We start from the raw sequence: 14302 nt of genomic DNA on the forward strand, positions 1-14302 counted from the left end.
ATTCTTAGTCAGGACAGAATTCATGATTGTCTGCAGCGGGAACATCCTCCTGGGGAACAATTCCTGCAAATCACACCAGCCTTTTTGGGATACACCTGGCTCCTTCTGCGGTCCTGTGGAAAAACACAAACATACCCTCTTCCCCATATTAATACGGGGTCGGGGCCCTGCCATATTCCAAATAATTGGATCTTTCCATTTTACTTGGGCATAATTATCTTTGGTATTAGGATGCCACAACTGATCAGCCGCAGAACGGCCTTGTATATCCACATTAAAAATTTTTTAAATAAAGAGAACATGATTAAGATTTGGGGATATGACTTCTCCTTTTTTATTTTTTGCAATTGGTTTTTAAGAGATCCATGGGCAGGCTCTATAATTTTTTAGCCTTAAGGATTATATGGCATACCCTTTTTATGATTTTTAAAAATGTTGAAATGCTTGACTAATATATGTAGTACCATTATTATTCTTTATAATGGAAGAAATATCAATTGTAGCAAAACATTTTAGTTTTTTTAATTTGGGGATATGAGTAATGTCTATTTGTTGTTTAGAATGGTTTTATATCTTTAAAATAGACAAAATATCTTGTTATTTGTTGAATTTAATTTTTTATGACCATTGAATCTTTGTAGCAGAATTAACCATTAGCTTTCTTACTGGAAACACTGAGAAGCTGCCTCTTTAATAGTTTTTTGTTTTGTTTTGTTTTGTTGTTGTTGTTGTTGGTAGGGTTGGCAGCAATAGCTATTTCTTGAGTATAAGACAGCCCAATGTCAGAACATAACCTAATATAATCAGAAATATCTCCTTTTTCCTAAAGGATCTCAAAGCTGCTTGGCAGGCACTGTTAGCATTCCCATAAGCCAATTGCTTTACTAATAATAATCCAGACTTTTCATCGCTTATAAGTCTGTATGCTGTTTGCATTAATCTTGCCACAAAATCTTGAAATAACTCATCAGGTCTCTGACAGATTTTAGTCAAATCCTCCATCTGTCTACATGATTGTGGAAGTTTATTCCAGGCCCTGTGGGCAGCAGTATTTACTTGAGCATAAATGGCCACATCAAAATCCAATTATCCTATTTCCCTGTAGATTCCTTCACCAGCAAGCATAAGTTATAGGAATTCCCTGAGCTCGATTAAGTTTAGTTGTAACTTGACATTGCTCTTCCAATTCTGACTTCCATAATAAATGATCTCCTCCTAATAAGCATGCTCTTGTTAATTGTTTCCAGTCCCCTGGGCAGAGGGCCTCAGTAGACAAGAACTCCAACAGAACTTGAGTAAATGGTGCTGTAGGACCATATCGAGAGCATGCAGCTTTTAATTCTTTTAATTGTTTAAAAGGTATAGGAGCATGGACTCGGCATATTCCCATGTCCATGTCTAGGCTGCTCTAGAACTGGAAAACCATAAAACTCAGTTATATCTTCTCCATTCTGTCTAGCTTCTTGTAAGGAAGCTTGTAAGGGAGATACCGTTGCCCGTACAGTGGACAAAGGAAAAGGTCCCCTTGTCTTCTGGGCCACTGCTACTGTAGCAGTCCCAGGAGGAGGGCTCAAACCTGCAACCAATGATGGAATTGGAGTGGGGGATTGAACCTCATTTTCCCTAGTAGTTAATTCTCCATTTTTTTTTTTGTTAATTTCCTCCAAGCCCCATTCCAATCTTTTAATTTCTTTTTGCCAAGGCTTAAGCTTTTTGACATGCATAGCCTGAATCGGAGGGTATCTCTCAGAATAATACTGATCTGGTTCTTCCTCCAACTCTGCAACCTCATCAGGATCTAAGTCATCCTCAAAGTCCTCTTCTGACAAGAAATTACTGTCTTCAGGAGGGAAATATAACTCCTCTGGAGGAGCTGATGGTCTAATATCATTTTTGTCTTGAAGCCTCCCATCTTTCTAACCTCCTTCTCTCTAAGCCTGAAAGTTTAACTTTCTCAGTTTCCTGCTGCATATACAGACTACTTTTAGTTAAGTTCCATACAAAAAACGCTAGGCTACTGCCTTGTCCCATTTTTATTTTCGGATTTACTCACCACTCACCGTGCCCTTTTTACTTAATGATTCAAGCTCATTAGCACCCTCGGTGTTCTTCATTGATCCCCTGTATCTCAAGCCCCACATTGGGTGCCAGTCTGCCAGAGCCCTCCAGCAGAGTCGAACAGTTCTTGAGTCCGGAGTGAGGATTAAAATTAATAAACTAACACACAACACATGGGATCTTTCCAAGAGGCTCTAGTGGAGACTAGACTAGACCCTGGCTTTATCTTAGACTGCTTTTAAGCCAGAGTAAAAACAGCTCAGCACAAGGAGTTAAATTCACAAGGAGGTGGTGAAACAAGAGGTGTGATTTTGACAAGCTATCCCACCTGCTATCTCAAACAAAAGGAGATGGACTTGGAAATTCCTTACTGACTTCAGTGAAAGCCTGGTAAAACCAGTCTTTCCAGTGAGATTTAAATATCAAAGCAGCTGCTAGAACAGAGGCTCCCAACAACTTAGAAGCAATGTTCAAGATAAGGGTCTAGGGAGAATGACTGAGGTAAACAATGTCTGTGGGAGTCAGGATTTGGTCTGAAGCTGAGATAACATAGAAGTCACTTAGGCTGTTGTAAAGTGCAAATGACATTTGTAAGGCTAAGTTTTACAACCTAGAAGCAATGCTCAGAGGGAAGTCTAGGATAAACAAACATAATATTCTGAGGGATATAGATGGAGCCTGGCTAAGCAGGGAGCAAAGGATCACCAGGTTATAAACTGTATTTCAGCATTCAGGAGAACAGCCAGATATCTTCTCCCTTTGGAGAGATGAGCTTCGTGTTTTACTTTTCCTGGCTTCTTCAGTGCTTATCTGTGTGCTTACCTTTTGCCTTCTACAAAATATAATCTGAAAACCAAAATTAAGGTGTTGTTTTTTCTTCAGAGGCTAAAAATGACAAAAAAATTGGCAATTGGTTAAATAGCCTTTGTAGATACTGAGTGGTGCTCACTGGGACTGGGCAGTCTGGGCCTGTGAGAGCAGGCCTTCCGGAGCTTACAGTGTGGTGGGATGACTATGCCTGGCCCCAAGCTTTCCATGCTCCACCATGTTGGAAGTGTGTTTGGCAAAGGTCTAACAATTTCACTCCCAACAGGCACAAAAAAAAAAAAACCAAAACAGGCTAGAAAGATTACCCACCAAAATACTGATGAATCCAGAGCCGTCCCCCTGAACTTCGGCAGCTGTGAACACCATTGCATCCACCTTGATCACATCTTGCTACCCAGATACTGACACCCCAAGTCCCGAGGAATTTTCAGAAGAGAGAACAGAATGTACTGCACACACAGACATTGCACAGAGACATTTAGACACTTACTGCCGGCATAAAAACCTCCAGATCAGGTTCCTGGAGTCTTGGGATCCCTGACAAGCCCCCAAAATGTTCTGCCCAGTTCACGAACCCCAAAAGACCAGGAATAAATAGACTCCGCTGTAAATACATGAAGTTCTTTTTATTATAAATCATTACAAGCTGCACCTTGGGCCCACCCCCCACATACACTGCAGTGAGAGCTGAGAGGCTTGTGCTCAGGTTAGTTGGGTGATTTAAAGATTCTGGTCCCTCCCAGCATGCCCAAGGCAGGGGCAATTCCTGCCTAGCAAGCATCTATTGGTCAAAATGCTACATTTTGAATTAGCTATAGGAAGGTTCCCAGACCATTAATGATCTGGTGTCCCTCCCTAGGGGGGTGGGCCAGTTTCCTAGCAACTGTATCTCTAGTGGGTGGGGAAAGAATACAATAAGGCGGGTTCTTCCCCTCGGGGCATTATTGGACTTCTCCACCCACCTAGTTCAGGCCTTAAATATTAATAATAACTGCTGATTTTTAACCTTTTGGTCTCTCAGTACATCTAGGAAGTTCGTGGAGGTTGGAGACTAGTGTATAGCAAGTCACTGTACAGGAACTGAAGCTAAGGGAAGATGCTACACCCTACTTGTTACTGGGCTCTGCAAATAAGCACTAGGAAGTAGCCACTCTTGAAGAAATCAGATTGGTCCCATATAAACATTAATTTTCATGTCCATAATTCATAGTGGGAGCAGACAGGGAGACAATTTAGATTTCTCCCAAGCTCTTTCTTAGACTGGATCCTAAGAGGGAAAAAAAAAAAAAAAAACTCATGAGAGAAATGGGGTTTTCCTGTGCAAATGCTGGGAACAGTAAGTAAAGCTTGTAAGGGAGTCCTAGGGAGAGCCATATGGTATCATGGACTTCATGTCAAAAGGATCACTACAGTTGTTTTCATCTTTGAAACAGTCTGGCTTGAACTCAGTCTGTTGCCTCTCTCTGCTTTCTGAGTGAATTACAGTTGTACAGCCACCACATACGAGCACACACACACACACACACACAGGTGCAAAAGGCTACCCATAAGCTATTCATTCCCTGATGGCTTTCACTAGCCCCAGCAGAAATAAATCTGATAAATGGAAGCTTCACTACTTCCATAAGTTTGGAAGACATGTCTCCTCCTAGCTATGCTAGGCAACCAGTGTGGATGCCTTTCCACCAGCAACAGGAGTGACATTCCTGGTTCCACCCGCTTCACTTACTGGGACCTTACTCAGGGCATTTCACACATCAGTGCCTGTTTCCTCATTTGCTAATGGTGCAAACCTAAGTTCTTTGGATTCTGTTAGATAATAACACAATCTTGGGAAATAACCTGTTAGTGCTAAATGCTATTTTATTATCATATATTGGAAACCTGAAGTCTGAATTTTCTAGCAGGCCATCCAGAACCCACAAGCACCTAAGAGAACCACTAAGCGCCCAAAGCAAACGTCTTAGAGGAAGGTATATAATGAAGGCTATGCCACACACTACCTGCTGCAGAAACTTCCAAGGCTAGTGTGCATTCTCAACCACACCATAATGTGGGCTTTTAGTTTATTTTGCTGTTGTTTTGGGGTGAGGGTTGTTTTGTTTTGATTTTATGTTAGGAATCAAGCCAGCAGATGCTAGTGTCGCTGTGCTATGACCATCCCTAGCTCTCACCTTGAATCTGTCTTGTCCAGAACTGATCAGTGAGTCTATACAGATATGTTAATCTGCCAGTTCAACCTTCCATCGCTTTCCTATCACACACAAAACAAATCCACTGCTCCTACCATGGCTGTCAAAACCTCAGAGTCACACTCCATCTTGAACGGTCATTCCTTTTCCCTGGCGGTGAGGCTGGCCTCACTGAGCATCAAACACACTAAGCTAATTTCCCAGGAAAGCCAAATCTCCCCACCCCTGTGTGCTCCGTGACCCCTTCACACAGCTTTACTGTCCTGACACTCTGGTGTTTTCTGTTTGATGAACTACCTTCCCTAGTCACACCAACCCTCTGGTGCAGAATTCATTCACTGTTTCTCCACCATCTGCATAGTGCCTGGACCTGTGTGCTCACTAAGTGAGAGAATGACATCTTTAAAGCTTGGGATGGAGTCACTGACATTGCGTCCTAAAGGGCGACCAGGAAAGCCCCAAGTGCCAATCTTCAGATCATATTTAATTGAATTTGTTTCACTTTTTTTTTTTTAAACTAACAACAACGTTGCTTCGTGAGTACTTACTACACATTCAGAGGCAACTAGATATCTCCAAGGGAAGGCTCTGGTACATCAACCCATACTCCCTGACCCCAGCAAAATACAGTAATCATAAGTAAATCCAAATTTCTCTAAATACCATCCCGCGGTCCCAGAGAGACTTGTTGACCTTGTTGAGACTTCCAGGGCCTTCGCTCCTGTCCCTTCCACCTCTTATCCCCGCGCGTCCCCGCGGCAGCCTCGCCCTATTTCCCCGCACCCCTGCCACCGCCATCTCCACTGCACTCAGGCACCACCGTGCGTCCCCCGCCGGCTGCAGCATGGGCCGCCTGTCGAGAGCGCGATGCTGACAGTCTTTCCAGCCCTTTCCCTGCCGTTCGACCCTCCTACGCAGTTCCTGGACTTTCCCTGGCTTTGGTCGCAGGTCGCAGCATTGCGCTCCCCTGGGATAACAGCATCCCGGGCCCGATTTCACCGCGGAGTCTCAAGTAGTCTCCACCAAGACAGGACCGCGTCTGTGGCCTGCGCTGAGCGGATTGGTGAGTCTGCCCGGCGGAGGCTTCTGGGAATTGTAGTTTAAGCCCACAAATCCACCCTGCGCAGGCGCACTTCATCACTTTTTACCTTTAAGTCTCTTTCTGGGGAAAGGATTCCAGAAACCTGAGTACAGCCGCACCGAGGTCTGTAGGAATCAAGCTCTTCGGATCCCGGAGCAACGCGCAGGCGCGGTTCCGCTGAAGGCTGCAGGCTCCAGCTCATTGTGTCCTGACTGCTCTGTGGCGGCGCTGCTCTGTCGCCGCGGTGGACTCACCTCGAAAGGCAGCCCCGCGGTGACCAGCAGCGTCCAAAGCCGAGCTGGACAGGGACGGTCAGGTCTGGGAGTCAAGACGGAGGGGAGACCGAGCAAGGGTGGGTTGCGGTCCGTTTTAGAGGACATGGATCCCATGCCCTTAACTTGGCAGCGAATGTACTGAGATTTGTCTCCGCACAGAAGGGACCGGCAGATGGGTCTGTGGTGGAGCTGAGAGATAAGAACCCCGACTGCATGTGGAGAAGGGCGGGTCCGGACCTCTAGCATGTCTTGGAGCAGACTCAGGAAGACATTTGTACCCAATTGATGGGTATATTCCCGGTGATGCTCCAAGTCCTGTCTGAGGAACTTGAGAACAGGACAACTGCAGCACGGCCCCTGCACTTGACAGAGCGGTGGTACACACACACACACACACACACACACGCACGCACGCACGCACACACACACACACACACACACACACACACACACCCCTCCTCATACCCCTACTCTCACAACACACAGAACTCCAGGTCACTTCACCGAACCCAAAGAAGGGAGAATCCTGAGGCCACAAGAGTTTTGTTTGCAAGATTTCCAAGGTGAAGAAGACCTGGCCGGCTTAGCCCCCTTCCCTTTTCAGGAGAAAACATCGACTCTCTTCCCTCCTCTTTTCCTCTCATCAGGATCAAGCTGTCCAAGGGGGGAAAAGAATGTCTTAAGACTTCAAAGCATAGCTTTGGGGCAAAGGACAAAGGATGGGAGTATTTGAGAACTGTGGCTGGGGTAAGCCTTCTGCGAAGTGACACAGAACGGGAAGATATGGAGGACCTGACTAAAAGAAAGATGCAGCGGAGAAATGGCACGGTGAGCAGGTCACTTTACAGATTAGGGAAGGACAAATGCCTTCAGAAGCGGTAGGGAACGGGTAGCAAACAGACCAAAGAATTCGTTGGACACCCGGATGTGAATGTTCTGGCGCACTCCCTGTGACCTTTGACCTTGCCGTCTCATCACAGGTGAGCCCATGCTTCTAGCCTGAGAAATCCCAGTTGGAAAGCTGCTCACCCGCCTCCTCTGTGCCTGGTGGTCCTTCGCTCACCAGAGAAGAAGGGATGGCTGTCAGCCACCTCCCAGCCCAGGTCCAGGTGAGTGGGGAAGGAGTGTTGTGAGCGGTAATCGTCCAGTGTGGTGCCCGGCACCCCAGTTCTTGACTTGAAGGATGTGAGACTGTTTGCTCTAACCAGAAGCTTTCCTCTCGCCCCAGTCTGCCCCAAACACCTGACCCCAGCTGCTGCCTCCCACCCCACACTTTATCATGGTGAGCTTTGGAGCTTCCTGTAGTTGTGTGGGCGGCACAGCTGGGCAGGGATCTGGATTAGTATGGAATGAAAACCTTTCCACTTTCTAGTAGCCAGTGAGATGGGAATCCAAAATGGTAAAGATGGGATCTGACGTAGGAGCCAAAAGAAGGAATTCAAACTTTTTTCTGTGAACGTGGGGTTTCCTAGACAACTTTTATTTATTTATTTATTTATTTACTTACTTACTTATTTACTTATTTATTTATTTTGAAGATAACATGTAACTTTTGCTTCAGGTGAATATTTAATAGCAGTAAAAATATTTGAAGAACTCTAATCCTACAGGTTAGGAGTATAGCTTTGTGGTAGAGCACTTGGTTGGCATAGATTAGGCTCTAGGTTCAGTCTACAGCACTACCCCACACACACTCACACACACTCAGGTACACATTCACACTCATACACACACTCAAACTCAGAAACACATACATTCACATGCAATCATACAGTCACACTCACACACACACACACAACCAACACTCAACACATGCTCATACACCCACACACACCTACCTACACACACATTCACACACACACATTTACACACACACAAACTCACACGCACAGTCACTCACACACACACACCCACTCACAGAGCTGGGCATGGTGGCTCATATCTGTAATCCCAACATGTGCCAGGCTGCAGCAGGAAGACTGAAAACTGAAGACCAGCCTCGGCTGCAGGGAGAGTCTGGCTCCGTAGGGCTCAGAGCTCAAGAGTTCTAAGCCCTTTGCTTTTAAGTCTTTAGCTTTCTGGGAGGTGACAAGCTGGGTGAACCGCCAACCAGTCCTAGCTTGGGGGCTGCTCGTTCTCCTTTTGTCTTTGTTTTGTTTTGTTTGGGGTTTTGCTTTTGTTTTTTAATCAAAAGGGCTTTATTTAGAGGGTAAAAGGTCAAGACTGGGAGGCCATGTGTAGCAAGAGCTCTGTGCGGTGTCATATATAGCAAACAGTACCAGGAGTCAGGAAAGAGAAGGGTGTGGGGAGTGCTGCATGGTGAGAGGAAACGGGAGTGTCCAAGGTTCAAATTCACTTCCTAACAACCTGCTGCTCGTAATAGCCACTGCAATCCAGGGAGACCTGCCCGTTTCTCCCATTCCCACAAGATGTGCCTTGAACCCTAAATAGAACGGAGCTCCAAGGACCTTCTCATGTGCCGTGTAAGCTCCACGTCTTAAAGGTTCCCCTCCTGCCCACACATGAACCCTGGCTGACAAGTATATGGCCCTCGGGGGGTGAACCATATCGGAGGCATGGCAGTGAAACACTGTTTATGTCGCATACAGGTAATTTGCAGAATAGCTTAGGGGTATAAAATGTGCCAGGTCTGTGAGCTTTATTAGAAACCGGAGATGAGTGACAGTTCTTGATAAATCCATTCATGGGGTCACTTGAGCCAGTGCCTCTTGGCTCCTTCCTGTGCACCCAGGCTTCGGGTACAGTTATCTTAAGCTAAAGCAGGCACTTATCAGAAGGATACTGAACTGCCTCCCCACATCCAAACGCAAAAATACAACTAGACCTTGGCTGTGGAAATATACCTATAGTCCTTCCTCTTAGATCCTTTGCTTTGTTTACGGGGCTTCCTCTTGACCCTTCTTCCTCGGTGCACACTAGGTCCCTGGCTTCATAGCTTAGAAGACCAGTGTACAAGGTGCTGTTTTCCATGCTAGATTTCAGGTTCCTGAGAGAGATTTTGTTTGTGTTCAGAATTTCCAACGAAGGGATGAGTTATAATCAGAGAAGACATGGTGTCGTGGTACAGAATGATTACTTCTGTGTGTGTGTGTGTGTGTGTGTGTGTGTGTGTGTAAAGATACACATGTGGTGTACACTCACACATGTGTTGGAGTGGACAGATGAGCAGTTGAAGACTTACTGAAAACAACGGTCATGTGCCACTGAGAGCCATGGTGGGTTCTGAGGAGCGCATCATGAAGCTGTTTCTTCTTTATTCGAACACACAGAGGGTATTTCTGCAAACCTAGATGGTCTCGGTCAACCATTCAACCCAGCCGCCGAGTGTGCATGAAACACGTGAAGTTGCTGCTGGTGAAATATGGCATAATGTCCCACAATAAAGCCTCGGGTTTACTGGTACTCAAAAATGGTGATTTAAAAAGGGTACGATAAGTGTATCAATGTTGTTTAATTATCAACTGTTAGCCTGTACAATACTGTGTGCACAATGCTTTAATACTACTGCCAGTGCTGTTTGTTTATCGAAGCCACCATCACCACAAGCACGGAAGTGTGTGTTGTGCTGATGTGTTACACCAGCTATATCAGAGCTGTAGAGAGAGATGGGAGATGTCGTGGGCAAAGTGAACTGGCGCACAACCTCACTGCTTCTTTCCAGTTGGTGTCAAAGTTGGGGATGAAGTATACTCTCAGCACAAAGCTCAGCCACTAGTCGATGCTGAGGAAATGCCTGGCTTACCCCTGAACACCAGCTTCCAGCTGGTTAATGGTCCCCCGTGAGCTGCTGGGATAGCCATTCTCGGCTTTCCTGCGGTATCCCCTGGCTGATAAGAAATGGTTCTCTGTTCCAGGACTTGGTGACCTTCAAGGATGTGGCTGTGCTCTTCACCCAGGAGGAGTGGGGGCAGCTGAGCTCTGCCCAGCGAGCCTTGTACAGGGACGTGATGCTGGAGAACTACAGCAACATGGTCTCGCTGGGTGAGCTGGACACCCCAAAGCTTCACCTTCGCAGAATGTGAATTGGGCGGGGGTTGGGGTCGGGCTCGCTGATGCTGCTGTCTTCTCTCCTATCATGTGTCTATCCTGTTGGTGTCCCCCGAGCTCTGTTGAAGTCCTACCTAAAGATGTGTTACAAGTGAGAGGGGCATGGGAACAGACTCCGTCTCGGGCACCAAGCCATCTTGTCCTAGCCCTTGCAAACATGCTCTCCTTCCTGTCTAATCACTATTTCCAGAAAGTTCTGAGGACCAGGTCTCATCTTTACGATGACTTTTATCTCAATTTTAAGAAGATAAGTCATAATTTTTTTTCTTCCTCCTTGAAAAACAGGACTCTTGGGGTCCAAACCAGATATGTTTGTTCACCTGAAAAAAGCAGAAGAATGCATGTCAGAGGATGCTCCAGAGGGCTTTGTTCTTGGTAAGAGTCATACATGTGGTAGACACGGGGAGGATCCCAGTTGGTGGAAGTAGGCGTGAGGTCTCAGCAAGTGTGACAGGCCTGGACCACATTGCCCCGGCATGCATTTCCAAACTGACATTCATCATGAAAGTCTGTATATGTCTGAGCCCTTTTTTCTCTCCTCATTTTGCATAAATTAGCAGAAGCTGGAGGAGTGGTCAGCACCCAAGAGTGCTTGCCCTTCTTCCAGAAGACCCAGCTGCAGTTCCGAGCACCCACACTGGACAAGCTCACATTGCCTGGAACTTCATCTCCAGGGCATCTTTATCTGGTCCCCACAGGCACACTGCACATAGATTCATACACATCAATGAAGGCAAATCTATAAAAATTAGCCCTCTGTGTAGAGTGGTCTGTCTTAAGTCCAACGTACAGGAGCCTTCTGGGCTTCTCTAGCGAGGAGCCTTCTCGGTACTCTGGAGGCAGTTTTGGGTTCACTGAAGCGCCTCTTTTTCTAATGAAGCAACCACTCATGTCCTCACCTCCCTCACCTCCCTTTAACCAGATGGAGGTATATTCAACCTCCTTTAACTGCCATCCTGTGCCAGGCTCTGTGCTTGGCTACAGGTGCCAGAAGAGACAGGGTTGTCGTACACTTTGCTATATTGCCCACACCTAGTGTACTGTGTGGCTGCCAGTGAGACTTGCTGCCCGGGATGGAGAGAAGCTCAGTAGCTGTTGCTTGTCCTGAGAAGTCCCCTGGGGCCCATGACTCAGAGATGGGGATGTGTCTTTCTGCTACTTTGAAGTATTTGAGTAAGCTTCATACCTTACCTGAGATGCTGTAATATTGCACTTTCTTGTACTGTGTTACAGGCCGTAAAATAGCTCTTTTTTTCTTTTGAGACAGAGTCTCTACATAGCCCTGGCTGTTCGGGAACTCGCTATGTAGACCAGGCTAACCTTGAACTCACAGCGATCCCCCTGCCTCTGCCTTCTGAGCGCTGGGATGAGAGGAGTACACCACCCCACTTGACCTGTAAAGTAACTCTCAAGACCTCTTATTACTCTTTTCCCACTCTAATCTAGTGGAATAGGCAGAGGTTTATATTTTATAGTTAATAGCTACCCATCGCAAATCTAGGAGCCGGTGTTTGATGGAATTTAACTATAACTCAAAATCGCAGTTATTTTTAAAAAAATGTATAACTTATCACTGATGTAGCTCAGCGGGAGAGCATGCGTGAGGTCCTAGATTCCATCCCCACTACAGGGAAATGAAGAATTAACTCACCTCTATGGAATAGTCCATGCATTTGGTGTTCTTTGACAACCAAAGGCCTTAACTCACCGAGTCATCTTACCGGTCCGTCAGTTTCCGATGTTTTAAGTACTGATCCTGACCTCAGATGACAGGTCACAGTCAAAATTCAGACACTGAAACTAGGCTATACACACACAGCCTTAGGTGGTATAAGTTGAACATAAACGTAAGGGGTTCATGGTTCGTCTTAAGTCCCCTCCCAAAGATACATCATTATGCAGACATTCCAAAATGGAAAACACGATAGCGAAACACCCTTTTCCCACTCCTATTATTTCAGACAAGGGCTCCTCAGCTGTCTTGGATGAAAACTTTTCCATTCTTATGCCCATTACTCTTGGCTTAGCGTAGACAGTTATTATTTAATTATTATACACGGCGTTAGGTTTCATTATCGTATTTCTCAACCTCTTCTATAGCCGGGCTTTTCAGACCCACCAACAGTTTTAATAAGACATGAGACTTTTTACTAATGTTTAAAGCTTAGGCCCTTTGCTGGGCAGACTCCTGTCTAACTTATCCTGACCCTGCTGGCCCACGACCTGCTACGTGGCTAGTTCTTTAGCTCTCTGCTCAGCCCCAGTACGTCTGTTCCTTTCCGCATCCCTGGCAAATCTCATGTTTGGCATCTTCCTCCCAGAGTCCCTCCCTCTCCTGGAAATTCTGCCTCCATCTTCCTGCCCAGCTATTGGCTGTCAGTTCTTTATTTAAGCCAATCGGATACAATTCTAGATTGCCTTAGGCAGGTGAGAAAGAAACAGATATTGACAGAATATGAGAGCAGAGATGGGCCATAGCTTTCTGCCAGTGCAGAATTAACAATTGAACAGAGTCACACCTTCACACAGTGTACCCCAACACTCTTCTACCCCATCCCTCTGACTTTCCCCACACCTCCCTGCCCCCCCCCCACCTCCTTTTCACTTTTATATTGCATACATCCGATTGCCCACTTTGTCTCAACATTTCCTTTGCCCTGTTGTGGTCTCCTTTCTTGTTTCTTCATAGCCTATACCCACACTCACATACAACCTATAGAACTATTACAAACTGGATGTCATGAGTGAGAACATGTAAGTTTGTTTGTTTGTTTGTTTGTTTGTTTGTTTGTTTGTTTGAAACAGGATTTCCCTGGCTCTCCTGGAACTCACTCTGTAGACCAGGCTGGCCCTGAACTCAGAGGTCCACCTGCTTCTGCCTCCTGAGTGCTGGGATTAATGGTGTGAGCAACCACTGTCCTATAGAATTTTCCTGAGTCTGTGTTACCTCCAATAATATAATACATTCCTTATCCTCCCATTTTCCTGAAACTTGCATTTTTCTTTGTGGTTCCATGAGATTCACTGTGTATATTTACCCCATTTTCATTATCATTACCTGTTGATGGACGTACATCCAAGCTGGTTCCATGTTCTTGCTGCTGTGAATTAAGCATGGATGGGATGTGGTAGGACACAGAGTGCTTTGGGTATCTGTTCAGGTATGAGATAGCTGGGTCCCCTGGCAATTCTATTTTTAATATTGTTTGAGAAATCTCCAAACTGGTTCCCACATGGCTGTACTTGACACTCCCAGCAGCAGCAAACAAGGCTTTCTCTTTGTTCACATCCTTGCCAGCATTCCTTCTTAGGCACTTATTTTTAATCATAGAAAGACAAACATTATGATACATGGCTTTGCTTTTTACGTTTCCTATCCTCTGGGCCACAAGCTGACAGAGAGAACTGACAGTTAAGTATTGCACAGGGTGGTCTGGGGTGATGTCCTTCAAAGCATGAGTGATGGATGCCCCCTGCAGCTAACCCCACCCAGGGAAGATAATGAGTTTGGACTGCTGCTGCTCTTGGATGGAAGGTTAGCATTAGCACAAACCCAACTGACCCCAAAGCTGTTGCATCTGCTTCCTTTTCCACATTAATTGGGTCCCAAGGAAACTACCAGACCTCTTATCTCAAGAAGCTGCTAGTCATTTTCATGCTTCCTCCCTCATTTATTAATGTCTTATACCTTTTAGCTTTCAATTCTCTTTCTTGATCTGTGTATAACTATTCAGAGTTTCATCTATAATTTTATGTGTGTGTGTGTGTGTGTGTGTGTGTGTGTGTGTGTGTGTGTGTGT

General features: G+C 45.7%; 1 protein-coding gene across 1 annotated transcript in view; it reads left to right on the forward strand.

Moving 5' to 3' along the window:
- Nucleotides 1-7119: 7119 nt before the first annotated feature.
- Znf454 (zinc finger protein 454) overlaps nt 7120-14302 on the forward strand; it is a 15585-nt gene continuing 8402 nt past the window's right edge. The window contains exons 1-4 of the mRNA XM_055597186.1: nt 7120-7262; nt 7415-7543; nt 10310-10436; nt 10788-10877. Coding sequence (XP_055453161.1) covers nt 7511-7543; nt 10310-10436; nt 10788-10877 — 250 coding nt within the window. The 5' untranslated portion in view covers nt 7120-7262; nt 7415-7510. The remainder of the gene's footprint in view (nt 7263-7414; nt 7544-10309; nt 10437-10787; nt 10878-14302) is intronic.

Source organism: Psammomys obesus, unplaced genomic scaffold (assembly GCF_907164565.1).
Source record: "Psammomys obesus unplaced genomic scaffold, mPsaObe1.curated_primary_1811, whole genome shotgun sequence".
Taxonomy (NCBI): Eukaryota; Metazoa; Chordata; class Mammalia; order Rodentia; family Muridae; genus Psammomys; species Psammomys obesus.